This window comes from Hemitrygon akajei, chromosome 2, assembly GCF_048418815.1.
Source record: "Hemitrygon akajei chromosome 2, sHemAka1.3, whole genome shotgun sequence".
NCBI classification, from domain to species: domain Eukaryota; kingdom Metazoa; phylum Chordata; class Chondrichthyes; order Myliobatiformes; family Dasyatidae; genus Hemitrygon; species Hemitrygon akajei.
Window position 1 is genome coordinate 142,205,058 of NC_133125.1, and position 27,464 is coordinate 142,232,521.

At 43.6% G+C, this 27,464-nt stretch overlaps 1 protein-coding gene across 7 annotated transcripts in view; it reads right to left on the bottom strand.

Annotated features, from left to right (window-relative positions):
• LOC140716069 (gamma-glutamylaminecyclotransferase-like) overlaps positions 1 to 27,464 on the bottom strand; it is a 39,980-nt gene that overhangs the window by 8,796 nt on the left and 3,720 nt on the right. For all 7 annotated transcript variants that reach the window (XM_073028800.1, XM_073028760.1, XM_073028784.1 and 4 more), the window contains one exon: positions 26,804 to 26,931. In XM_073028800.1, the coding sequence (XP_072884901.1) occupies positions 26,804 to 26,924 (121 nt within the window). In that variant the 5' untranslated portion in view covers positions 26,925 to 26,931. The remainder of the gene's footprint in view (positions 1 to 26,803; positions 26,932 to 27,464) is intronic.

Sequence of the window (27,464 nt, forward strand, 5' to 3'; positions counted from 1 at the left end):
TGGTAGTGAGGGAGGAAGTATAAGGGCAGGTGTAGCATTTGTTCCGCTTGCAAGGATGAGTACTAGGAGGGAGATCAGAGGAGAGGGAGAATGGATAAGGGAGTCGTGTAGGGAGTGGAGGGAAGGGAAAGATGTGTTTGGTGGTGGGATCCTGTCGGAGATGGCAGAAGTTATGGAGCATTGTGCTGGATGCAGAGGCTAATGAGGTGGTAGGTGAGGACAAGAGGAACCCTATCCCTGGTATCACAGACAAAATACTGGAGGAACTCAGCAGGTCAGGCAGCAATAATGGAAAAGAGTACAGTCAATATTTCAGGCCAAGACCCTTCAGCAGGACGACCACGAGCCTATCCCTGGTACTGCAGTGGGAGGATGGGGTGCGCGCAATTATGTGTAAAATGGAAAAGAAGCAGGTGAGGGCAGTTAATGGAGGAAGGAAAACCTACTTCTTTGAAGGAGGAGGATATCTCAATAGTTCTCATCCTGAAAACGAAGGGGATAGCATTTTTACAAGTGACAGGGTGGGAAGAAATATAGTACAGGAAGCTGTGAGAATCAGTGGATTCATAGAAATTGGTGGATAGACTGTCTCCAGGGATATGGGCACAGAGAGATTGAGAAAGGGGAGGAAGGTGTCAAAAATGGACCAAGTAAATTTGAGGGCAGGGTGGAAGCAGGAGGCAAAGTTGATGAGTTCAGCATGGAAGCAGCACCAATGCAGCCATTGATGTAGCATAGGAAGAACTGGGGAGCAGTACCAGTGAAGGCTTGGAACATGGACTGTTCTACACAGCCAACAAAAGGCAGGCATAGCTGGGACTCATACGAGGGCCCGTGGCTACACTTCTGGTTTGAAAGAAGGAGTAGCTGAAGGAGAGTGAGGAACAGTTCCACCAGATGGGGGAAAATGGTGTTGGAGGGGAACTGGTTGGGTCTGTTGTCAAGAAAGAAGTGGAGAGCTTTAAGGCTCTCCCGATGGAGGGTGGAAGTGTATAGAGACTGGATATCCACTTCACCTGTGAGTCTTTTGGTGTCATCTACTGTATCTGGTGCTTCCAGCGTGGCCTCCTGTATATCGGTGAGACCCAATGTGGATTGGGAAACCGCTTCACCGAGCACCTAAGCTCGTCCACCAGATAGATAAAGCAGCATCTCCCAGTAGCCATCCATTTCAAATCTACTTTCCATTTCTATTTCAACATGTCGGTCCATGGCCTCCTCAACTGCTGTGATGAGGCCACACTCAGGCTGGAGGAAAGTCACTTTATATTCAGTCTGGCTCACCTTGAACCTGATGGCATGAACATCAATTTCCCAAACGTCTGGTAATTGCCCCCCTGCACATTCCTGTTTCCCTGTCTCACCTTTTCCTTACCTGCCCATCACCTCCCTCTGGTGCTCCTCCTCCCCTCTTTCTTCCATGGTCTTCTATCCTCTCCTATCAGATTCTCCCTCACCCATCATCTACTGCCTTATACTTCTTCTGCTCCTACCCCTACCTTCTTACACCGACTTCTCGTCTTTTTTTCCAGTCCTGATGAAGGTCTTGGCCCAGTACGCCAACTTTTGACTCTTTTCCATAGACGCTGCCTGACCTGCTGGGTTCCTCCAGCATTTTGTGTGTGTTGCTCAGATTTCCAGCAACTGCAGATTTTCTTGTGTTTGTAAATGGTAGGTAACTAGGAGACCTCAAGGAACAAGCTAAGGGTCTGTGTGTTCAATACAGTGTAACCCTGGGTTGGGCAGTTCAGGTAACAAACATTCGCCTTACAGAATTCGCAAATAACTTCATAGAATTTGACATAAGTTAATACAAAAGCATTTTTATGGAATTTATGCAAGAAAGAACAAATAAACCAAATGCAAGGGCAACAACCAATTTGTATCAACTAATTTGGGGGTTGATATGCCTGCTCCATTTTTATGCAGGGAGGGACATTGGGGGTTGATGATCGTGCTGCTGTTCTTTTCTTTCTTGGTTCTCTTGGGTACCCAGAGAAGAAGAATTTCAGAGTTGTATACTTTGATAACAAATTAATCTTTGAACCTTTTAAATTTTTGTCCAGGGTTTGTGTTATGGAAGTCAAGTAATTTTTTTTAAAGGAACGCAATCCTCATATACATAGGGGGTGTACCATGCTGTCCATTATTACTACCAGACACTAAGAGAAATTCACTATTTCTAACATACAGCTGTGATCACCACGCTACGGGAAGACTGTGATAACATTGGACAGGGTGCAGAGGAGATTCTCTCCAATGTTGCCGGGGATGGAATGTTTCCGTTGTGAGGGGAGACTGGATTGCCTGGGTTTATTTTCCTGGACTGCAGGAAGCTACGGGAGTGGGTTCTGAGAGAAGGGTACAACATTAAAATGGGCCAAGATATGGTAGATAGTAGGAAATAGCAGAGTTGTCTAAAACCACAGGGAACGGGCTTAGGACAAGAGCAGAGGAGTAAGGGCTTTAAAGCAGAGGGTGGCTGCAATCTGGAACACAGCGCATGAGCAGGTGATGAAGGCAGACTCCCAGCAGCTGAGTACCTGGCTGAGGCTTTGTATGGACAAAGTGCTGGAAAATAAGAATGGCAAAGACTATCTGTCTTCATAGTCAGAATGGACTTGCTGAGGGAATGTGCAGAGGAAGTGGAGGTTTACATACAGGCTGGCAGAAAGATGAGCTGTTTCTTTAGATCAAAGGCTGCGGTATTATCACGGTGATTCTTTGTGAGAGATAATGTCAAATTTTGCATGTCCCCAATGACTTCACCAGCTCCCTCTGAGGTGTGTGCGCACACACGCATTTCTCTTGCTACTCGTGCACAAAGGAATTTAAACTGTGCACAAAAGGTTGTCACCCTCTACATCATTGGCATGCTGAGTACATTTAATGATCGTATAAAATCATATTTCTTTTTCCAGCTGTCAACACCAGTGGATGGTGTTGACGATGTGCGATGATTTGTCTGCAGATTTTAGAACTGGGTCGTTTATATTGTTTTTATTGGAGAAATTACTCAGTGCACACACGTCACGAGCGTTTTGCACGCACTGGTCATTACAAGTTAGAGGGAGCATTGACTTTCACCCGTTCTACAGGTGCGCCACTGAAAGCATCCTTTAGGGATGTCTCACAGCTTGATACGGCAACCGCAGATCCCAAGGCTGCAGGAGACTGCGGAGAGTTGTGGACACAGCTCAGCACATCTCAGAAACCAGTCTCCCACCCACGGGCTCTGTCTACACATCTTGCTGCCTTGATAATGCGGCCAAGATAATCAAGGCCCCCCCCAATTGTACAGGAGGTACAAAAGCCTGGAAGTATGTACCTGCAGGCTCAAGGACAGCTTCTACGGACTCTTGTATGCTAAAGATGAACACTTGATCTTAATCTTTCTCGTCATGGCCCTGGCATTTTGTCTACTCACACTGTATATCCTGCATTACGAATAGAATGATCTTTCTGGCACACAAACAAAAGCTTTTCACTGGTGACAATAATAAAGACAACCGAATTTCATGTATTAACACTCATGAGCACCTTGCATTTTGTTCTGACACAAATGATGCCCACGTGGCTGGAATTCTTGCAGACCCTCACCAAAAAGACTGCAGATTCCCCGACGACTGGGACTCCGAGACTAGAAACAATCCAAATCAGAGCCATTTTGGAAATAGGGCTGGTTTACTATTTTCACACATTCTGAGGTAGAGGGAATCGCTCGTCTTGCGTACCGTTCACACAGATCATTGAGATGGCAGAGACGATAACAATGCAGAATGAAGTGCAGAGCAGGTAAACACCAACGTGAGTGGTTTAACACAGGCACCACCCAGTGGCTGCAGGATGTAATGGCCAGTTTCAATCAAAGCGGTCGGTAAGTAACAGGGGAAAGCACAGATTTCCCACACCTTGCGCATCTGTTCAAACCAACCCCACTTCCCAGCTCCTGATCCAACACAAGAATGGGAGCAGAAGCCGTCTATCTGACTCGTCTTATAAAGCTAATGCTGTTATAATAGCCTTCGGCTCATACAGGCGAATGAGGTGGTGGGTGATAGGAGCTAAAGGGAGGTAGTCACCCTTAAACTTGCTTGAGGCAGGAGCGTGATTGTCCGTCAGGACAGGAAAAGGGACTAGGCTGCCGGTGCAGAGAAACCCTAAGGCCATTCCCCTCATTAATGGGGTGGGGGGAGTGAGCAGACGGCCACCGTGATCTCTAGCACGAAGTGCGGCTCTGTGGTTCAGAAGGGAAGGGGGGAGAAGAGAGCAGTGGTGATAGAGGGTTCCAAAGTCAGAGAAGGAGACATTAAAGAGACAGCTGGGTGGTATAAATTCTTCTCGGGCTTCAAGCCAGGTACAGGTATCGATAATAACTGACATTTCGATGACAAACTCTGCCATCTTCATTAGAGATGCTGTCTGGGTAAGTCAAGTCTAGTGGTACCCAGTGGAATCGATACCCATACCCAGCTCAAAGCCCAAGAAGAGTTCATTCGTCATACTAGATCCTTTTTCACCAAGTGATATGTTACCACCCAGGTTCCGGGGTCAGGGATGCCTCGTATTCTAAAGACAGAGGACAAAAAACTGGAAGTCATAGTACATATTGGTACCAACAACACTGATAGGAAAAGGGAAGGGATCCTGAAGAGAGAATTAAAGAGAGTTAGGCAGAAAGCTGAAAAGCAGGACTTTCAGAGCAGAAATCACTGAGGAGTTGGTGAAGGGGGCAGCGTTTCAAATTTCTGGATCATTTTGTACAGGGTATACCTTCTGGGGAAGGTACAGCCTGCACAAAAAGGACAGGTTATACCTGAACCTGAGGGAGGCCAATATTCTTGCGGGCAAGTTTACTAGAGTGGTTAGAGAGGGTTTAAACTGATTTGGCAGGGGGATGGGAACCAGAGTGTGAGGGCTGAGGAGGGCACAAGTAGATGCAGTGTGTAGTGAGACAGTGAGGAATGACAGGCAGATGATGGGGCAAAATTGTTGTCAGTGGAATGAGGGAAGGTTCAGAGGGGCCAATATTGAAAAGGGTGAATGAAGGCATTATATGTGAATGCAGACAGTATAAAGAATAAGGTAGACAATCTTGTAGCACAATAGATTGGCAGATATGATGCTGTAGACATCAATGAGTCGTGACTGAAAGAAGATCATAGCTGGGAACCAAATTCCAAGGATACATGTTGTATCAAAAGGACAGGCAGGGAGGCTGCGGGGGGGGGGGGGTGACTTAGTCAGTAAAAAAAAAATGAAATCCTTAGAAAGGGTTGGCATACATAGGATTGGAAGATGTAGAATTCTTGTGGGTAGAGTTAAGATACAAGGGTAAAAAGACCCTGATGGAAACTGTAAACGATATACTCCAAACAGCACGCCAGGATGTGCACTACAAATTACAACAGGAAATAGAAAGTACATGTAAAAAGGGCAACGTTACCATATTTTGAGGGGATTTCAATATCAGGTTGGAAAACTCAGGTTGGTGCTGGATCCCACTAGAGAATTTATAGAATTTACAAGATGGCATTTTAGAGCAGCTTGTAATTGAGCCCATCAGGGGAAAGGCAATTCTGTATTGAGTGTTGTGTAATGAAGTGGATTTGATTTGGGAGCTAGGGTAAAGGAATCCTGAGGAGGTAGTGATCATAATTCTTTTCAGAATAGCAGGCAGTGACTAGTGGGATACCACAAGGCTCAGTGCTGGGACCCCAGTTGTTTCCAATATATATTAATGATTTAGATGAGGGAATTAAATGCAGCATCTCCAAGTTTGCGGATGACACGAAGCTGGGCGGCGGTGTTAGCTGTGAGGAGGATGCTAAGAGGATGCAGGATGACTTGGATAGGTTAGGTGAGTGGGCAAATTCATGGCAGATGCAATTTAATGTGGATAAATGTGAGATTATCCACTTTGGTTGCAAGAACAGGAAAACAGATTATTATCTGAACGGTGGCCGATTAGGAAAAGGGGAGATGCAACGAGACCTGGGTGTCATTGAAGGTGGGCATGCAGGCAGGTACAGCAGGCGGTGAAAAAGGCAAATGGTATGTTTGCATTCATAGCAAAAGGATTTGAGTACAGGAGCAGGGAGGTTCTACTGCAGTTGTACAAGGCCTTGGTGAGACCTCACCTAGAATATTGTGTGCAGTTTTGGTCCCCTAATCTGAGGAAAGACATTCTTGCCATAGAGGGAGGACAGAGAAGGTTCACCAGATTGATTCCTGGGATAGCAGGACTTTCATATGAAGAAAGACTGGATCGACTAGGCTTATACTCACTGGAATTTAGAAGACTGGGGGGATCTTATTGAAACGTATAAAATTCTAAAGGGATTGGACAGGCTAGATGCAGGAAGATCGTTTCCGATGTTGGGGAAGTCCAGAACGAGGGGTCACAGTTTAAGGATAAAGGGGAAGCCTTTTAGGACCGAGATGAGGAAAAACTTCTTCACACAGAGAGTGCTGAATCTGTGGAATTCTCTGCCACAGGAAACAGTTGAGGCCAGTTCATTGGCTATATTTAAAAGGAAGTTAGATATGGCCCTTGTGGCTAAAGGGATCGGGGGTATGAGAGAAAGCAGGTACAGGGTTCTGAGTTGGATGATCAGCCATGATCATACTGAATGGCGGTGCAGGTTCAAAGGGCCGAATGGCCTACTCCTGCACCTATTTTCTATGTTTCTATAATATGATAAAATTCACCCTGCAGTTTGAGTGCAAGGAGAGTGCGAGAGAGAAAGGGAGAGAGAGAAGCTAAAGTCAGATGTATTGGTATTACAGTGGAGTAAAGGGAATTACAGAGGCACAAGAGGTGGCTAGAGTTAATTGGAAGGGGACACTAGCAGGGATTATGACACAGCAACAATGTCTGAGGTTTCTGGGAGCATTTTGAAAAGTACAGGATAGATACATCCCAAAGAAGTAGTATTCTAAAGGGAGGATGACATGACCTTGGCTGACAAGAGAAGTCAGAGACAGCATAAAAGCAAATGAGAGGGGATAAAATACAGCAAAAATTAGTGGGAAGGTAAGAGAATTGATAAGCTTTTAAAACCCAACAGAAGGCAACTAAGAAGCCACAAGGAGAGAAAAGATGAAATATGAAAGTAAGCTAGCCAAAAATATCAGAGATATCAAAATCAATATAAAAAAAAGTTTTCCCCCCCAGATATATAGAGTAAAAGGGAGGCAAGAGTGGATATCAGACACCTGGAAATGATGCTGGAGAGGTAGTAATGGTGGACAAATTTAATAGGTATTTTGCATCAGTCTTCACTGTGGAAGATACTAGCAGAGTGCCAAAATTTCTAGGGTATCTGGACTCAGTCTGTGTAGTTTCTCTTGCGAAGAAGGTGCTTGGGAAGCTGAAAAGTCTGAAGGTAGATAAATCACCAAGACCAGATGGACTGTACCCCAGGGTGTTAAAAGAGGTAGTTGAAGAGATAATGGAGGCATCAGAAAATACCTTTCAAGAATTACTAGATTCTGGAATGGTTATGGAGGACTGGAACATTGCAAATATCACTTCACCCTTTAAGAAGGGAGGGAGGCAGAAGGATTGAAATTATAGGCTAGTTAGCCTGGCTTCAGTGGTTGTTAAGATCTTGGAGTCCATTATTAAGGATGAGGTTTTGGAGAATTTCAGCCAAAATAGGCCAAAGTCAGCATGGTTTCCTTAAGTGGAAATTTTGCCCAATAAATCTGTTGGAATTCTTGGAGGAAATAACAGGCAGATAGACAAAGAAGAGTCAGTGAATGTTGTTTATTTGGATTTTCAGATGGCCTTTGACAAGGTGCTACACATTAGGTTGCTTTAACAAAATAAGAGCCCGTGATATTATAGGAAAGATACTAGTAAGGATGGAAGATTGGCTGTCTGGGAGGAAGAAAAATGTGGGAATAAAGGGGGCTTTTTTGCTTGCTACCAGTGACCAGTGGTGTTCTGCAGGGGTCAGTGTTGGGACCACTTCTTTTCAACAATTTGGATGACGGAACTGATGGCTTTGTGGCCAGGTTTGTAGATGATACAAAGATAGGTGGAGGGGCAGGTGTGTTGAGGAAGCAGGGAGTTTGCAAAAGCACTTGGACAGATTGGGAGAAAGGACAAGGAAGTTGCAGACAGAATGTAGTTCAGGGAAGTTTATGGTCATGCACTTTGGTTGAAGGACTAAATGCACAGACTATTTTCTAAACACGGAGAAATATCAAAATTCAGAAGTTGGGAGTCCTTGTGCAAGATCTCCTAACGGTTGACTTGCAGGTTGAGTCAGTGGTGAGGAAGGCAAATGCAATGTTAGCATTCATTGTGAGAGGACTAGAATACAAAAGCAAGGATGTAATCTTGAGGGTTTATTAGACTTTGATCGGATCACACTTGTTGTGAGCAGTTCTGAGTGCCTTATCTAAGGAAAAATGTGAGGCACTGGGCAGGGTCAGATGAGGTTCACGAGAATGATTCCAGAAATGAACGGGCTAACTTATGAGGAACATTTGTTGGCTCTTGACCTGTACTCACTGAAGTCAAGTCATCAAGTTCATTGTCATTTAACTATATATATGTATATGAGGGGTGATTGATAAGTTCCTGGCCTAAGGTAGAAGGAGTCAATTTTAGAGAACCTAGCACGTTTAACTACATTTACACTCTTAGTCCAGTGGTCGTGGCCCACAGCATGGGGTGATTGATAAGTTCGTGTCCTAAGCTTCAAACTTTCAGCATTTTCACTCAGAGTTGACCTGCACGTGCATGTAACGAGAGCTGTATAACTCATCTCCTTCTACCTTAGGCCACGAACTTATCAATCACCCCTGCTGTGGACACTTCCTGGCGGTCCACGATCCGTATGCTCCATGACCGCTGGACTAAGTGTGTAAATGTGGGAGGGGTCTATGGTGAAAAATAAATGTGCTAGGTTTTCTAAAATTGACTCCTTCTACCTTAGGCCATGAACTTATCAATCACCCCTCGTATAACCATATGATGTATATAGGAACGAGACAACATTTCTCCAAACCGGGGGTAAAGCAGAAGTAGTACACATATTACACACGTTATTTAGGCAGGTAAGGATAAAATATACAGATGAATCACACATGAACAACAAACAAAAGAGGATAAATTAAATATTGTAAGGTACGAAACAGACTAACCGGTGACACTTCAATTATGAAGTGGTAAGAAATTCAGAAGCCTCATGGCTTGGGGGAATAAACTGTTTCCCATTCTGACCATACTTGTATTTGTGCCTCGGAGTCTCCTACCCGAGGGTAGAAAGTCAAAGAAGATGCTGGATGGATGGGCGTGGATCCTGATTAATACCAAGGGTCCTGCAAACGCAGTGCTCCTGATAAATGTCCCCGATGCATGATAGGGAGACCCTATGATCCTCCCAGCTGTTCTCACAGACCTTTGTAGGGATATTCGGTCCGAGGCCTGGCTGCTCCCACACCAAATGGAGATGCAACCTTGTCAAGACACTCTCAGTGGTGCTCTAGTGAAACCCAGTTAAGATGGGGGTGAAGAGTCCTGCTTGCTTCAATCTTCTTAGGAAGTGATTGTTCTTGTTCAGGGAAGAGATATTAAGGGGCCAGGTGAGGTCATCCGTGATGTGGACTCCCAGGAAGTTGGCGCACTTAACCCCCTCCATGGAGGATCCATGTATTAACAGAGGGGGTAGTTCGTCTGCACCTTCCTGAAGTCCACAATGATTTCCTTTTTTCTTTCCCAGTCAGGCTTAGGTTCTCCTCACGCCAATCCACCAGCCGCTCCACTCCATCTCTGAGGAAAGCCACCGCTGTGCCATCTGCAAACCTGATGACACAGTCAGAGCTGATTCTTACAGAATACTCGTGCGTCAGCAGTGTGAGCAGCATTGGGCTGAGCGCACAGTCTTGAGGAGCGTCAGTGCTCAGTACAACGGGTCTAGAGATTTTGCAGTTCACGCTGGCCTTTCTGTTAAGAACTGCAGAATCCAGTTATAAAGGGAGGTTTTGAGACCCAGTAAGGACAGTTTCAGGTCACCTCTCATCCTCCGTCACTCCAAGGAGAAAATTCCAAGCTCAATCAACCTATTCTCATAAGGCATGCTCCCCAATCCAGGCAACACCCTTGTAAATCTTCTCTGTACCCTTTCTATAGTTTCCACATCCTTCCTGTAGTGAGGCGACCAGAACTGAGCACAGAACTCCAAGTGGGGTCTGACCAGGGTCCTATATAGCTGTAACATTATCTCTCGGCTCTTGAACTCAATCCCATGGTCGATGAAGGCCAATACATCGAATGCATTCCTAATCACAAAGTCAACCTGCGCAGCAGCTATGAACGTCTTATGTCCACAGACCCTCTACACTGTCAACAGTCTTACCATTGATACTATATTCTGCCATCATATTTGACCTACCAGAATGAACTAGCTCATTCTTACCTGGGTTGAACGTGCAGTCTGTAACTCTCTGAATTCCCTGCCACATGCGGCTCGTATCCCTGGTATCGCAGAAGTGGCTGTATGTCCTCTGGGAATGCTCTCGTTTCACCTTCCTGATGGAGCAGGAAAGCACACTTCTTGTTTGCCTGGGAGCTGTCGCATCCCCCAATCTGAAGGCAGCATCAGGATCCCTCAGACTGGCAAGAAGTCTCTACAGTGAGCCATGGCTTCTGATTTGCCCTCACCCGGATGTGTTTGTGATGGTAACACATTTAGTACACCTCTCCATGTAGCTGGTCACAGAATCCACGTATTCCCCGATGTTAACATGGTCACTACAGGTAGCAGCCTCCCTGGACATTTTAAGCAGTGCAGAGACTGCATCCTCAGGCCAGGTTTAGAACCAGTTTTGAAACCGGTTTGGCCCATTTGATCACCGATTTGTTTGTTGGAGTGAACATTACAGTTAAGTGATCTGAGAGTCCAACGTGGGGTCAAGGGACTGCTTTATAAGCACCTGGTACGTTAGTGTAAACCAGGTCTAGGGTACTTTCACCTCTGGTTGCAAAATCAACATGTTGGTGCAATTTATGCAGGACTCTCTTCAGATTTGCATGGTTAAAATCACCTGTGATAATGAAGTTACCATCAGGGTGGGTGAATTGAAAGTAACTGATGACACTGTAGAGCTCACACAGTGCTTTGCTGACATTAGCAGAGCTGATGGGGGGGGGGGGGGTGAATATATACAACTACCAACACAACTGGTGTGAACTCCCTCGGTATATAAAACAGTCTGCACTTCACAGAAATACACTCAATCATCGGTGAACAGTGGGATACCATTACTGAAGTGTCGGTAGACCAGTTCTTATTTATGTAAATATAGAAACTGTTACCGCGGGTCTCGCCTGAGATCGCTGGACTCCCATCAGCCCAAATCGTGTTGAAACCCTCCAGTTGGATGGCCAGTTTAGAAGAATGAGGTGGGCGGGGGGGGGGGGGGGGGGAGATGTCACAGAAACCAACTGAATATTGAAAAGGCTAGATAAAGTGGGCGGCACGTGGCCAAGTGGTTAAGGCGTTGGACTAGCGATCTGAAGGTCACGAGTTCCAGCCTCAGCCGAGGCAACATGCTGGGTCCTTGAGCAAGGCACTTAACCACACATTGCTCCAGTCCACCCAGCTGAAAATGGGTACCGGCAGAATGCTGGGGGTTAACCTTGCGATAGACTGGCGTCCTATCCCGGGGGCCGGGAGAGTCTCGAACTCTCAGTCGCTTCACGCCATGGAAACCGGCATAAGCACCGGCTTGATAAGCCTATAAGGGTGGTGAACCTATGGAATTCCTTGCCACAGACGTCTGTGGAGGCCAATTTATTGGGTATATTTAAAGAACAGGTTGATAGGGTACTTGACAATGTGTGGAAGGTTATACTGGAGAATGGGGTTGAGAGGGATAATAAATTAGCCATGATGGAATGGCAAAGCAGACTTGATGGGCCAAATGGCCTCATTCTGCTTCTACGTCTTATGATCTTTCCAGACTGTTGAACGGTTTCCAAGTGGACTCTTGCCCTAACAAACTGCATTGTAATGATCTTGTACTCTTACTGTAAGCCTACACCGTACTTGTACATAATTGTTAACCTCTATTCTACACCTGTTGTTGATTTACTTTGTTCTACTTCAATGCACTGTTTCAAATGAACTGATCCATAGGAATGGCAATGCAAGACACCGTGAAGTTCAAGTTTATCACCTCCTGACCTTCACAGATACAACCAAACACTATTCCTCTGGACCACAGTGTACCCACAAAACATATCACACACAGCACATAAAACAAAAATGTTACCACAAATAGTTAATGGAATATTATTCAAAATGCTTGGAGTGCACAGCTTGGAGTAAGCAGTAAACAGTTAGTTTTCCTAGTGACGAGACCTCGGCAATAGCAGGGTATTCACGAGTCTGACAGCCTGAGGGAAGAAGCTGTTACGCAGTCTGGCTGTCCTAGTCCTGATGCTCCTGTACCTTCTTCTGATAGCAGTGGGTCAAACAGATTGTCTCAATACTTATGACAATAATAAACTAGTTCCTTCCTACTTGGCCTGCATCTAGATTCCTACCCCTGAACCATTAACCCTCGATAACCCAAAACCGAGTGAACTCTACTGTGAATGACATCAATGACCCACCCTCCCACAGCATAACGAGGCAGAAAACTCCCTCGGTATATGAAACAGTCTGCACTTCACACAAATACACTCAATCATCGGTGAACAGTGGGATGCCACTACCAAGATGTTGGTAGACCAGTTCTAATTTATGCAAATATAGAAACCGTCACCGCGGGTCTCGCCTGAGATCGCTGGACTCCTGTCAGCACGAAACGTGCTGAAACCCTCCAGCTGGATGACTAGTTTAGAAGAATGAGGTGGTGGGGGGGGGGGGGGGATGTCATAGAAACTGACTGAATATTGAAAGGCCTAGATAAAGTGGATGTGGAGAAAATGTTTTCAATAGTCCAGGACCAGAGGGCAGAGTCTCAGAATAGTGGGACGTCCTGGCAGGAAGGCTTGTTAATGCTGCGCAGTAAGGTTTAAACTAGAGTTGCAGGGGAATGGGAACCAGAGTGCCAGAACAGTTAGTGGAGAGGTAGAATTTGGTAAGACTTTAGACAAAGTTAGGAATCAAGAGATTGAGCACGGTGCAACTGGTGTCCTGATCTGCATATACTTCAATGCAAGAAGTGACGGAGGATAGTAGTTTTGAAGATGAGGCAGCTGGTTTACAAATAGAATCAAAGTGTAGTGAGGAGAGGCTGTTGACAGGGCAAAATTGCTGTCAATAGGATGAGTTGCAATGTAAAAGGTGGACAAAATCAAGAAGGGAGAATACAGGACTGAAGGCGTTGTATCGCTATGTGCGCAATATATGGAATAAGGTAGATTAACTTGTAGCACAGTTGCAGATTGCCAGCTATGATGTTGTAGGCATCACTGAATCATGGCGAAGAAATTATAGCTGGGAGCTTAATGTCCAAGGACACAAATTGTATCTAAAGGACAGGCAGTAAGGCAGAGGAGGCAGCGTTGCCCTGTTGGTAAAAAAAAAAGAAAAAGAATGTGGCCTACAAATTACAACGGGAGATAGAAAATGCATGGTGAGTGGGCAATGTTACAATAGTCACGGGGGACATCAAAAATCAGCTTGGTGCTGGATTCCAGGAAGGGGAATTTCTAGGATGCCTACAAGATGGCTTTTTAGAGCAGCTCATGGTTGAGCCCATTGGAGGATCAGCTATTCTGGATTGGGAGTTGTGCAATGAACCAGAATTGATTAGCGAGCTTAAGGTGAAAGAGCCCAAAGTCAGATGTATCAGTATTATAATGGAGTAAAGGGAATTGCAAAGCCTTGAGGGAGGAGTTGGCCATAATTGATTGGAAAAGGACACTGGCAGGGCTGAAGGCAGAGCAGCAATGGCTGGAATTACTGGAAGTAATTTGGAAGGCACAACATATATACATCCCAAAGAGGAAAGATGACACAACCGTGGCTGACAAGAGAAGTCAAAGCTAACTTAAAAGCCAAAGAGGAGGCATATAATAGAGCAAAAATTAGTGGGAAGTTAGAGGATTGGGAAGCTTTTAAACAGAAGACAACTAAAAAGTCATTAAGGTAAAGATAGAATACCGAAAGTAAGCTATCCAATAATATTAAAGAGACGAAAATTTCTTCAGAAACATAAAGTGTAAAAGAGAGGCCGGACTGGGTATCAGACTGCTGGAAAACAATACTGGCGAGGAAATAGCGGACAAACTGAGTGACTATTTTGCATCAGTCTTCACTGTGGAAGACACCAGCAGTGTGGTGGAAATTCTAGGAGTCAGGGGGCATGAAGTGTCTGAAGTTACCATAACTAGAGATAAGGTTCTTAGGAAACTGAAAGGTCTGAAGGTAAATAAGACACCTGGACCAGATGGCCTACACTCCAGAGTTCTGAAAGAGCTGACTGAAGATATCATGAAGGCACGAGTAACGATCTTTCAAGAATCACTAGATTCCGGAATGGTTCCGAAAGACCAGAAAACTGCAACTGTCACGCCACTCTTCAAGAAGGGAGAGAGACAGAAGAAAAGAAATTATAGGCCAGTTAGTCAGGACTCCGTGGTTGGGAAGATGTTGGAGTCAATTATTAAGGATGGTGTCTAAGTCCTTAGTCAGCATGGTTTCCTCAAGGGAAAGTCTTGCCTGATAAATCTGTTGGAATTCTTTGAACAAACAACAGGATAGACAAAGGAGAATCAGTTGACGTTGTGTACTTGGATTTACAGAAGGCCCTTGACAAAGTGCCATATATGAAGCTGCTTAACAAGCTACGAGTCCATGTTATTACAGGAAAGATTCTGGCATGGATAAAGCAGTGGCTGATTGGCAGGAGCCAAAGAGAGCCTTTTCTGGCTGACTGACAGTGATTAGTGATGTTCCACAGGGGTGTATGTTACGACAAGTTCTTTTTAAGTTATATGTCAATGATTTGGATGATGGAATTGAATGGCTTGTTATATGAAGAGCTTTTGATGGCTCTGTGTCTGTATTGACAGGAATTCAGAAGAATGAGGGGTGACCTCACTGAAACCTATCAAATGGTGAAAAGCCGTGTTAGATTGGATATGGAGACAATGTTTCCTATGCTGGGGAGTCCTGAGGACACAGCCTCAGAATGTACATTTATGGCAGAGGTTGACAGATTCTTGATTGATCGGGGCATGAAATGATATGGACAGAAAGCAGGAGATTGGGGCTAAGAGAGAAATGGATCAGCCATGATGAAATGGTGGAGCAAACTCAATGGGCCAAATGGCCTAATTTTGCTCCTATATGTTATGGACCCCTTTTAAAATAAGACCATTAGACATAGGAGCAGAATTGGGCCATTTGGCCCATCGAGTCTGCTCTGCCAATCATGGCTGATCCTTTTTTCTATCTCCTCTTCAACCTCAGCCTTCTCCCCATAAACTTTGATGCCATGTCCAATCGACAACCTATCAATGTCTGCCTCAAATACACCCAACAGCCTGGCCTCCACAGCTCCATGTGGCAACAAATTCCCCACCATCTGGCTAAAGAAATTTCACCACATCTCTGTTTTGAATGGATGCCCCTCTATCCTGATGCTGTGCCCTCTTGTCCTAGACTCTCCCACCATGGGAAACATCCTTTCCACATCTACTCTGTCTAGGCTTTTCAACATTCAAAAGGTTTCAATGAGATCCCCCGTCATCCTTCTAAATTCCAGTGAGTACAGACCCAGAGCCACCAAACTTTCCTCGCATGATAACCCTTTCATTCCTGGAATCATCCTTATGAACAACCTCTGGACCCTCTCCAATGCCAGCATATCTTTTCTAAGATGAGGGGCCCAAAACTATTCACAATACTCAAGGTGAGGCCTCACCAGTACCTTATAAAGCCTCAGCATCACATCCCTGCTCTTGTATTCTAGACCTCTTGAAATGAATGCTAACATGGCATTTGCCTTCCTCATCACCAACTCAACCTGCAAGTTAACCTTTTGGGTGTTCTGTACAAGGTCTCCCAAGTCCCTTTGCATCTCAGATTTTTGTATTTTCAACAGTCTGCAGATTTACTTCTACTACCAAAGTGCATGACCATGCATTTTCCAACATTGTATTTCACATGCCACTTTCTTGCCCATTCTCCTAATTCAAGTCCTTCTACATCCTACCTATCTCCTCAACACTACCTGCCCCTCCACCAAACTTTGTATTATCTGCAAACTTGGCAACAAAGCCATCTATTCCATCACCTAAATCATTTATATACAGTAGAAAAAGATGCTGTCCCAACATCGTCCCCTGCAGAACACCACTAGTCACTGGCAGCCAAATAGAAAAGGATCCTTTATTCCCACTCACTGCCTCCTACCAATCAGCCAATGCTCTAACCATGTTAGTAACGTTCCTGTAATATCACAGGCTCTTAACTTAGTAAGCAGCCTCATGTGTGGCACCTTGTCAAATGCCTTCTGAAAGTCCAAATATACAATATCCACTACATCCCCTTTATCTATCCTACTTGTAATCTCCTCAAAGAATTCCCACAGGTTCGTCAGGCAGGACTTTCCATGAAGGAAACCATGCTGACTTTGTACTATCTTGTCCTGTGTCACCAAGTACTCCATCACCTCTTCCTTAACAATTGACTCTACTATCTTCCTAACCACAGGGGTCAGTCTAATTGGTCTGTAATTTCCTTTCTGCTGCCTTCCTCTTTTCTTAAAGAGTGGAGTTACATTTGCAATTTTCCAGTTCTCTGGCACCATGCCAGAGTCCAATGATTTTTGAAAGGTCATCTCTAATGCCACCAATCTCTAACGCTACTTCTTTCAGAATCTTAGGGTGCAGTTCCTCTGGTCCAGCTGACTTATGTACCTTTAGGTCTTTCAGCTTCTTTCTTGTAACAGTAACTGCACCCACTTCTCTTCCTTCACACACTACAACATCAGGAATACTGCTAGTGTCTTCCACAGTGAAGACTGATGCAAAATTCTCGTATAGTTCATCAGCCATCTCCTTTCCCCCCGTTATTATTTCTCCAGCCTCATATTCTAGCGGTCCTATATCACTCTCATTTTTCTTTTCTTTTTAACATACTTGAAAAAACTTTTACTATCCACCTTGATATTATTTGCTAGCTTGATTTCATATTTCATCTTTTCCCTTTTCTGTAGGTTTTTAAAAACTTCCCAATCTTCTTTCTTCCCACTAATTTTTGCTTTGTTGTATGCCCTTTCTTTTGCTTTTACAATAGCTTTGAGTCAACCATGGTTGTACTATTTTACCATTTGAGTATTTCTTCATTTTTGGAATACACATGTCCTCCACCTTCCTCATTTTTCCCTGAAATGGACGGCATGGTTGCTCTGCTGACATCCCTGCCAGTAGCTCCTTCCAATTTACTTTGACCAACTCCTCTCTCATACCACTGTAATTTCCCTTACTCTACTGAAACACTGCTACATCAGACTTTACTTTCTTCCTATCAAATTTCAAGTTGAACACAATCATATTATGTTCACTGGTTCCTAAGGGTTCGTCTACCTTAACCTCCCTAATCGGCTTAGGTTCATTTCATAACACCCAATCCAGTATAGCTCACCCCCTAGTAGGCTCAACAACAAACTACTCTAAAAAGCCATCTCTTAAACATTCAACAAACTCACTCTCTTGAGATCCATGACCAACCTGATTTTCCCAATCGACCTGCATGTTAAAATCTCCCATGACTACCATAACATTGTCCTTTTGACACACCTTTTCTATTTCCTGTTGTAACCTTGGTCCACCTCATAGCCACTGTTGGGAAGCCTGTATATAACTGCCTTTTATATCAACGTCCTTTTATATCTATGTCACATCTTTCTACTGATTCGATGCCATTCTTACCAGTACAGCCACACCACTCCATCTACCTACCTTGCTATCCCTCCGATATAACACGTAACCTAGGACATTCAGTTCCCAGCTACAACCATGATTCAGTGATGGCCACAACATCATACCTGACAATCTATAATATTGCAACAAGATCATCCACCTTATTTCATATACTCCATGGACAATAAGATGGACTCATGTCACAATCTACCTCGCTTTGACATTGCAACTTATTGTTTACCTGCACTGCACTCTCTGTAGTTGTTACACTTTATTTTGCATTGTTATTGTTTTACATTTTACTACTTCAATGCACTGTATAATGATTTAATCAGAATGAACAATATGCAATGTAAGACTTTCATTGTATCTTGGTACATGTGGCAACAATAAAACCATTCCAATACTGTGTATGCTTTCATCTGCATTTCAAATTGGTAGATCAATAATCAGTAGATATGTTTATTGTTATCACAGGCACCAAGGTGAAGTGAAAAGCTTTTCTGTTTTCTGTCCATTGTTCCCTCTAAGCTGTGCAGTGCGTGCTCTCACAATACCTGAAATGTTCCCACACACATAGCCTTTGTTGCTACGCAGCTCAATTTTCTTTTATATGTTAACATAATTTTGAAGTTATGCTAATATAATTTTGAAACATATGTTAATTTAATTGTGAAATACCCTGTAATTAAGTGTTAATTAGTATAATCCATAAATGTTCTAAATAATAAACTTGCCACAATCTTTACTTGGAAACATTTTAGAGCTTCAAAGTATTTACATTGTTAGTATTTCAAATTATAACACTTATAAATTGTACCAATAAATACAGAATGGAAGTTGATAGCTTACTGTTAAAAATCCACCGACCTGCTGAATACCGACTCCATCTAGTCAAAACATTTTACTTTTGCCATTGTTCCTGTCAGTTGTTTTGACTGCCTGGCAAAATTTACTTTTGTTTTAAGTTGTGGTTTACATTGTCTGATGTGCATATTACAACAAAGCCACTCAGTTTTCAGGCCATGTGTAAGTTTCCTGCTCAGATAAATGGATAGCCCATGTAGCTGTAAAAAAAAATTATAGCAGGAACACTGATTCTGTTCATACAGGTCAAATCATTTGACAGTGCATTGAGGTAACACATCGTTAAACAGTAACAGAATGCAGAATAACTTACATTTACAGAGAAAGTAAAGTTGAGGCAGACAAGAAGGTCCAAGGCCATAACGAGATAGTTAAGTGAGATCAGGAGTCCATTTCATCATACTAGGGACCGCTCAATAGTCTTTCAGCAGCAGGGTAGAAACTATCCTTGAGCCTGGTGGTGTGTGCTTTCAGATTTTAAAAATACATACGCCTGAATGCAGGACAATAATTGGTTGTGGAGGAAGAAGATACAGAATAGAAAAGCAGTACTATAGAAGCACTAAACTCAACAGGAAACAACATGGTTATCAGACGTTATAACCACTCCTCTCAGTTGAACATGAGCTTCGTCAGACGCCAAGGTTAAACCGTGCAATTAACACAGCAACTTTCAGACATCATTGCACAGGGATCTGCCTGTGCTCTCTGAACAAGAAGGTGCGCCAGTTGTCAAAAAGTTAGCATTAATCCCCCCCAATCAAATCAAACAAATCTCTATGAAAGGGAAACTAATTATAGGAAAGCATTCAACAGCAAAATAAACACATCAAGAGCCATTTTTCTGTACTTCTAAAAAAGCTTCAGATTTCAGATAAATATATCAAGGTTTAAAATCACACAGACCATTTCTCCATTCAGTTAACTAATGCTACACATCACACTAACAGGTTAACAACTAACCGTCAGGAACCAAATGCTCCACCGTCGACAGGTTAGGGATTTTGACGCCGCTGACAAAAATCCAAGAAAGCAGGAAGCAACGTCTCAAAGCAATTACAGTCGAAGACTGAGACAGCAAAATTCTGTTTGGCCAGAGAGCCTGGGAAACTTTAGTTCCAAGTCCAGACTAAAATATACACTCATTTAAGTTAATAACAGAATGTTGGAAGATTGCCATAACATACAGTTCAATCATTTCAATAAAAAGCAGATACTGTAGGGCATCACATGGTGATGGTGTTACATGTCACCAGGAAGACGCTAGGAGATACTGGAAACCCAAGGCAACACATGCAAAATGCTGGTGGAACTCAGCAGGTCAGGTAGCATCTATGAAAAGGAGTAAACATTCGACGTTTCAGCATCTGATCCTTCATCAGGACTGGAAAGAAAGATGAGAAGCCAGAATAAGAATGTGGGGGAGGGGAGGAAGAAGTTCAAGATGGCGGGTGATGGGTGCAACTGGGAGAGGGGGGAGTAAGTGAAGCAAAGAGCTGGTAGGTTGATAAGTGAAAGAGATAGAGGTCAGGAGGAGGGGAATCTGATAGGAGAGGATAGAAGACCATGGAAAAAAAGGAAGGAGGAGTACAGAGGGAGGTGATAGGCAGGCAAGAAGTTATGGTGAGAGAGGGAAACAAGAATGAGAAATGTGAAGTGGGGGGGGGGGGGGAAATGATCAGAAGCTCGAGAAGTCAATGTTCATGCCATCGGGCTGGAGGCTACCCAGACAGAATATAAGGTGTCGTTCCTCCAACCTGAATGTGGCCTCATCATGGCAGCAGAGGAGGTCATGGACTGACATGTCAGAATGGGAATGGGAAGTAGAATTAAAACAGGTGGCTACCAGGAGATCCCGCTATTTCTGGTGCTTGGCGAAGCAGTCTTCCAATCTACGTCAGGCCTCACAGGAGGCCACACTAGGAACACCGAATATAGTCGATGACCCTAACAGACTCACAGATGAAGAGTCACCTTACATAGAAGGACTGTTCGGGGCTCTGAATGGTAAGTGAGGGAAGTGGTATAGGAGCATGTGCGGCACTTGTTCTGCAAGTCCCAGAAGGGAGGGATGAATGGACAAGGAGTTGCGTTGGAAATGATCCCTGTGGGAAAGCAGAAAGTTGGGGGGAGGTGAGGAGGGAAAGATGTGCTTGGTGGTGGGATTCCGTTGGAGATGGCGAAAGTTACGGAGAATTATGTGCTGGACACGGAGGCTGGTGGGTGGTAGGTTAGGACAAGAGGAACCGTATCCCTGGTGTGGTGGTGAAAAGATGGGGTGAGAGCGAATGTGCATGAAATGGAAGAGATGCAAATGGGTTTTTTTAAAAAAATCCAAATCCTTTTTGAGATACTCTGCTTCCAATAGCAGTTCATCAAATCAATCCATTTGATGTTGCTGGAGTTTCACAGAAAGAGCAGGACCTACCGAAAGGCCTGGATAGAGTGGAAGTGGGCAGGATGTTTCCATTAGTGAGTCATCCCTTTAGAACACAGCTGACGAGGAATTTCTTTAGCCAGAGGATGATGAGTCATTGGTTATACTTGAGGCTCCTCAATTAGAAAGTGTGTCACAGGTTACAGGACGAAGACAGAATAGGGTTAATAAGGATAATTAATCAGCCACAATGAAATGGCAGAGAAGAATTGATGGGCCAAACAGCCTAATTCTGCTGTATATTTTAATAGGCTATAAGATCATTGTAGGCAGCACAGCTGTTGTACAGCACCAGAGACTAGAGTCTGACCCTGACCTCCAGCTAATTCCCACTCAAGAAGAACGTGACCACAAACAGGATTCCCACGGGCGTTCCGATTCTTCTCACGTCCCAAGGTTGTGGGGCTCAGCAGGCTAAACCGCATCCAGATTCAGGAAAAACACATAAAAGTTTGCATGTTCCTTTAAGGGAAGATGAGGTCATCATTTGCATGAATACTGGCACGTACCCATGCAAATTTACTTTCACCAGGAAGCAAAAATTTAACTCTCACTAGTATAAACTTAAATTGTGTTGACAAAATATTTTAAAACTATAACAAACAAAATAAAGGGCCTATACACATATATTCGCCTAAAGTGTGCACATAATTGTGGGAGCTCATTGTTGCATCAACAATTATTCATGGCACCGGGTAACTCTGTCTGAAAATACAATCCTGGCACAGCGTAACTAAATATCCAAGGAATGTCAAAGAACAAGGCGTTAAACATTCTCCAAGGTCATGTGATAACTAGCTAATCAAATGTTATCTGTATGTTCTTTGTGAATCTATTGTTTACATGATTTTACAACAGCAGTATCTGTCCTTTCAAATAGTTTCTGTGAGCGTTTCACGTTCTTCACCGCTGTTTGTTGTCCTTTCTCTTTCTCCTGCACTCTCTCCAGAAAATGGCTACTGCACCCACCCCCCCCCACGATCCCTCTAGAATGTTCTAGGGCATCTTATTGGGCAAATGTTGACACGACAAATCCTATTGGCTAATTCAACAAGTTTAACTTATCAATCAACTGAATTAGGACAATAAGACCGTAAGACATAGGAGCAAATTAGGCCATTTGGCTCATACAGTCTGGTCCACCACTCCGCCATTCAATCGTGCCATATCCTTTTTCTCCCCCCCTTCTCAGCCCCACTCCCCGGTCTTCTCCCCGTAACCTCTGATGCCGTGTCCAATCAAGAACTTATCAAGATTTGCCTTAAATACATCCAACGACATGGCCTCCACAGCTGCCTGTGGTAACAATTCCTCCAGCAGATTATTGCTCCAGATTCCAGTGTCCGCAGTCTCTTGTGTGTATGGTTTGACGAAAAGCAAGAAAATTCCTTTCAGTGTCGGCACAGTGTAGGGGTTACTGCAGTATCCTGTGACATTATTAAAATGGCAGTCACAGAGTCATACAACAAGGAAACAGGACGTTCGGCCCACTGTATCCGGGCAAACCAAGTGTGTGTCCATTTGCATCAATCCCATCTTCCAGCATTTGACCTGTAACTCTTATTGAGAAATATACCTGATATAACCATTATATATACCTGAACTATAATCACCATGTATTAGCTATTTACTACACTATGTAATCACTTCTAGGTACTGAATATTAATATGTATTATTTTACCAGACACATTTTGTTATGTGTTGTTTTCACTAGATACTTTGTGCTCTCTTAGCTGCATACTTACAGAACACCTGTTTGGTTAGCAGCACTATTAGCTGAAATGTATTACACTCAGCCTTTGTTTAGTACGAGATAACGGTGGCGGACAGGATGCTGCGAGCAGGAATGTAATGTGAGGGAGGTTGTCTGGAAAACATCATCTTGGCCACGAATAAGGCCCCAATGCGAACGGGTGAAAAACAATGGTGACGTACCGCGGGCTAGGCAAGAGCGATTAATTAATTCATATATAGATGATATGCAACTAAAAATTGATTGGGTATGGCGATGAAACCGAAATGTAACTGAGATAAGAAATTACTATAAAAAATGCTGTACACCGGAGATCAGTGGGCTTCGGTGACAAGTTCATTGATTGCCTCAGCCTTTGTTTGCAAATAAAGTTTTAATTTTCTTGAAGAATTGTCTGTGTCTCCAAGTCATTTCAAGTAACCACGACACTCTCTAGGCCTATACTATTCAAGCATTTGTCTAGACACCTCTTCAGTATAAGACATAGGAGGAAAATTAGGCCATTTAACCCATTGGGTTTGCTCTGTCACTCAATCATGGCCGATCCTTTTCTCCTCCTCCTCCTCAACCCATTTCCCGGCCTTCTCCCCGTAACCTTTGATGCCATGTCCAAACAAGAACCTATCAATCTCTGCCTTAACGCAACGACCTGGCCTCCACAGCTGCCTGCAGTAACAAATTCCACACCCTCTGGCTGAAGAAATTTCTCTGCATCTGTTTTAAATGGATGCCCCTCTATCCTGAGGCTGTGCCCTCTTGTCCTAGATGCCCCTACCATGGAAACATCCATTCTACATCTACTCTGACTGGGCCTTTCAATATTCGAAAGGTCTCAATGAGATCACCCCGCATCCTTCTAAATTCCAGCGAGTACGACCCAGAGCAATTACACGTTCCTCGTATGTTAACATTTTCATTCCCAGAATCATCCTTGTGAACAACCTCTGAACCGTCTACAATGCCAGCACATCTTTTCTTAGATGAGGAGCTCAAAACTGTTCACAGTAATCAAGGTGAGGCCTCACTCAGCATCACGTCCCTGCTCTTGTATACTAGACCACTTGAAATGACTGCTAACATTGCATTTGCCTTCCTCACCACTAACTACCTGCAAATTAACCTTTAGGGGATTCTGCACAAGGACTCCCAAGTGCCTTTGCATCTCAGGTTTTTGGATTTTCTCCCTGTATAGTAAATAGTCTGCACATTTATTTCTACTACCAAAATGCATGACCATGCACTTTCCAACATTGTATTTCATTTGCCCATTCTCCTAATCCGTCTAAATTCTTCTGCAGTCTACCCAACAGCTCTAACAAACCTGCCTGCAAGAATATTGGTCCCCCCTTGGGTTCAGGTGCAACCCATCTCTTTTGAACAGGTCATACCTCCCCCAGAAGATATCCCAATGATCCAAGAACCTGAAGTCCAGCCCCCTGCAACTGCTTCTCAGCCACGCATTAACCTGCCAAATCACCCTGTTTATACCCTCACTGATACGTGGCACAGGCAGTAATCCACAAATTACTACCCTGGAGGTCCTGCTTCTCAGCTTTCTACCTAGCTCTCTTAAATTCTCTTTTCAGGACCTCTTTGCTTTTCCTTCCCAAGTCATTGGTACCGATATGTACCAAGACATCTTGCTGCTCTCCCTTCTCCTCTAAAATGCTGTGGATGCGATCCGAGACATCACTGACTCTGGCACCTGGGAGACAATATGAAATCCGGGTATCCCGTTCATGTCCACAGAATTACTAGATTGAATAATATAATCAAGGGAAACATATTGCGTTTTGAGAAAATCTGCAGAAAATAAAATACCCACCAGCATAACTGTATTAATAAAGCATGGTCTTAAACCAGGGCCTCAAATACCCATGGAAACTAGAGTTATTCCTCTTTTTTTGCACTATTTATTTTGTAATTTATAGTAATTCTATGTCTTTATACTACAAATCCCATTTCCAGAAAAGTTGGGATATTTTCCAAAATGCAATAAAAACAAAAATCTGTGATATGTTAATTCACTTGAACCTTTATTTAACTGACAAAAGTACAAAGAAAAGATTTTCAATAGTTTTACTGACCAACTTAACTGTATTTTGTAAATATACACAAATTTAGAATTTGATGGCTGCAACACACTCAACAAAAGTTGGGACAGAGTTAAAATAAGATTGAAAAATGCACAGAATATTCAAGTAACACCGGTTTGGAAGACTCCACATTAAGCAGGCTAATTGGTAGCAGGTGCGGGATCATGACTGGGTATAAAAGTAGCGTCCATCAAAGGCTCAGTCTTTGCAAGCAAGGATCGGTTGTGGCTCACCCCTTTGTGCCAAAATTCGTGAGAGAATTGTTAGTCAGTTCAAAAGGAACATTTCCCAACGCAAGATCACAGAGAATTTAGGTCTTTCAACATCTACAGTACATAATATTGTGAAAAGATTCAGAGAATTCAGAGACATCTCAGTGCGTAAAGGGCAAGGTCGGAAACCACTGTTGAACGCGCGTGATCTTCGAGCCCTCAGGTGTCACCGCCTAAGAAACCGTCATGCTACTGTGACAATTATAGCCACCTGGGCTCAGGAGTACTTCGGAAAACCATTGTCACTTAACACAGTCCGTCGTTGCATCCAGGAATGCAACTTGAAACTGTATTACGCAAGGATGAAGCCATACATCAACTCTATGCAGAAACGCCGGCATTTCAGCTAGTTTTCTGAAAAAATGGGCGTCGAGTTCTCCGTGCCAAAGATGAAAACGACCATCCTGATTGTTATCAGCGAAAGGTGCAAAAGCCAGCATCTGTGATGGTATGGGGGTGCATCAGTGCCCACGGCATGGGTGAGTTGCAGGTATGTGAAGGTACCATTGTCTCTGAGGCGTATATTAGGATTTTAGAGAGACATATGTTGCCATCAAGGCGACGTCTCTTCCTGGGACGTCCATGCTTATTTCAGCTGGACAATGCCAGACCACATTCTGCACGGGCTACAACAGCGTGGCTTTGTAGACACAGAGTGCGTGTGCTTGACTGGCCTGCTGCCAGTCCAGATCTATCTCCTATTGAAAATGTATGGCGCATCATGAAGAGGAGAATCAGACAACAGAGACCACGGACTGTTGAGCAGCTGAAGTCTTATATCAAGCAAGAATGGACAAAATTTCCAATTGCAAATCTACAATTAGTATCCTCAGTTCCAAAACGATTAAAAAGTGTTATTAAAAGGAAAGCTGATGCCTCTGCCCCAACTTTTGTTGAGTGTGTTGCAGCCATCAAATTCTAAATTTGTGTATATTTACAAAATACAATTAAGTTGGTCAGTAAAACTATTGAAAATCTTTTCTTTGTACTTTTGTCAGTTAAATAAAGGTTCACATGAATTAACATATCACAGATTTTTGTTTTCATTGCATTTGGGAAAATATCCCAACTTTTCTGGAAATGGGGTTTGTACAATGTTGCCACATAGAGTAACAACAACTTTTATGTCATGCATGTCATAATAATAAACCAGCCCAATTCAGCCTCTTTTCCTATGAACACTTAAACACTGCAGCAAAGCTGTCTGCATATGACCCTTCCTAAATTCAACCCCTCCTCCTTTGGGAGGGGAACATCTAGAACAAGCCCAAAAAGATAACCCGATCAAAACACTGTATCAGTCCTCACTGGGACAACAGCGAGCAGCTTCCTGTCCCTAAATCTCGTCATCCTAAGTGTGACCTGCAGGCAGGACAGAAGTGGCAATGGAACAGCATTCACATTAAGGTCCCCTTCCCAAACGAAACGTATGGTTCCCTTTTATAAATTTTGACTATCAGTATCAAGAGCAGACTCACCAAACATATTCACTGTAGTGTCTGACCATTGACGACAGAGGGATGAAGAGCGCCCCAAGGCTTGCAGGACACTCCGTGTTGCAAACATCAACAGAATGACTGGCAAATTCGCATTCAACATAGCAAATCTATTAAAACCACAAAGAGAATCAGGTTTATTATCACCCGCATATGCTGGAAAATTTGTTAACTTAGTGGCAGCAGTACAATGCGATACATGATAAATGTAGAAAAACATAAATAAATGAATTATAGTGAATTAAGATACATCTATTTAAATTAAAAATTGTGCAAATGCAGAAATTAGTGAAATAAAAATGAGGTAGTGTTCATGGGTTCAATGCCCATTTAGAAACTGGATGGCAGAGGGAAAGAAGCTGTTCCAGAATCGCTGAGTTGCTTCAGGCTTCTGTTTCCCTTTCCTGATGGTAACAATGAGAAGAGAGTGTGTCCTGGGTCTTTAATGAAGGATTACGACTTTCTGAGGCACCACTCGTGGAGGTTAGTACCCACGATGGAGCTGACTAATTCAAAACTTTCTGCAGCTTCTTTCTATCCTGTGCAGTGGCCACCCTCCACAATCACACCAGACGGTGATGCAGCCAGTCAGAATGCTCTCACAGTACTTTTATAGAAGTTTGCAAATGCTAAACTCCTAATG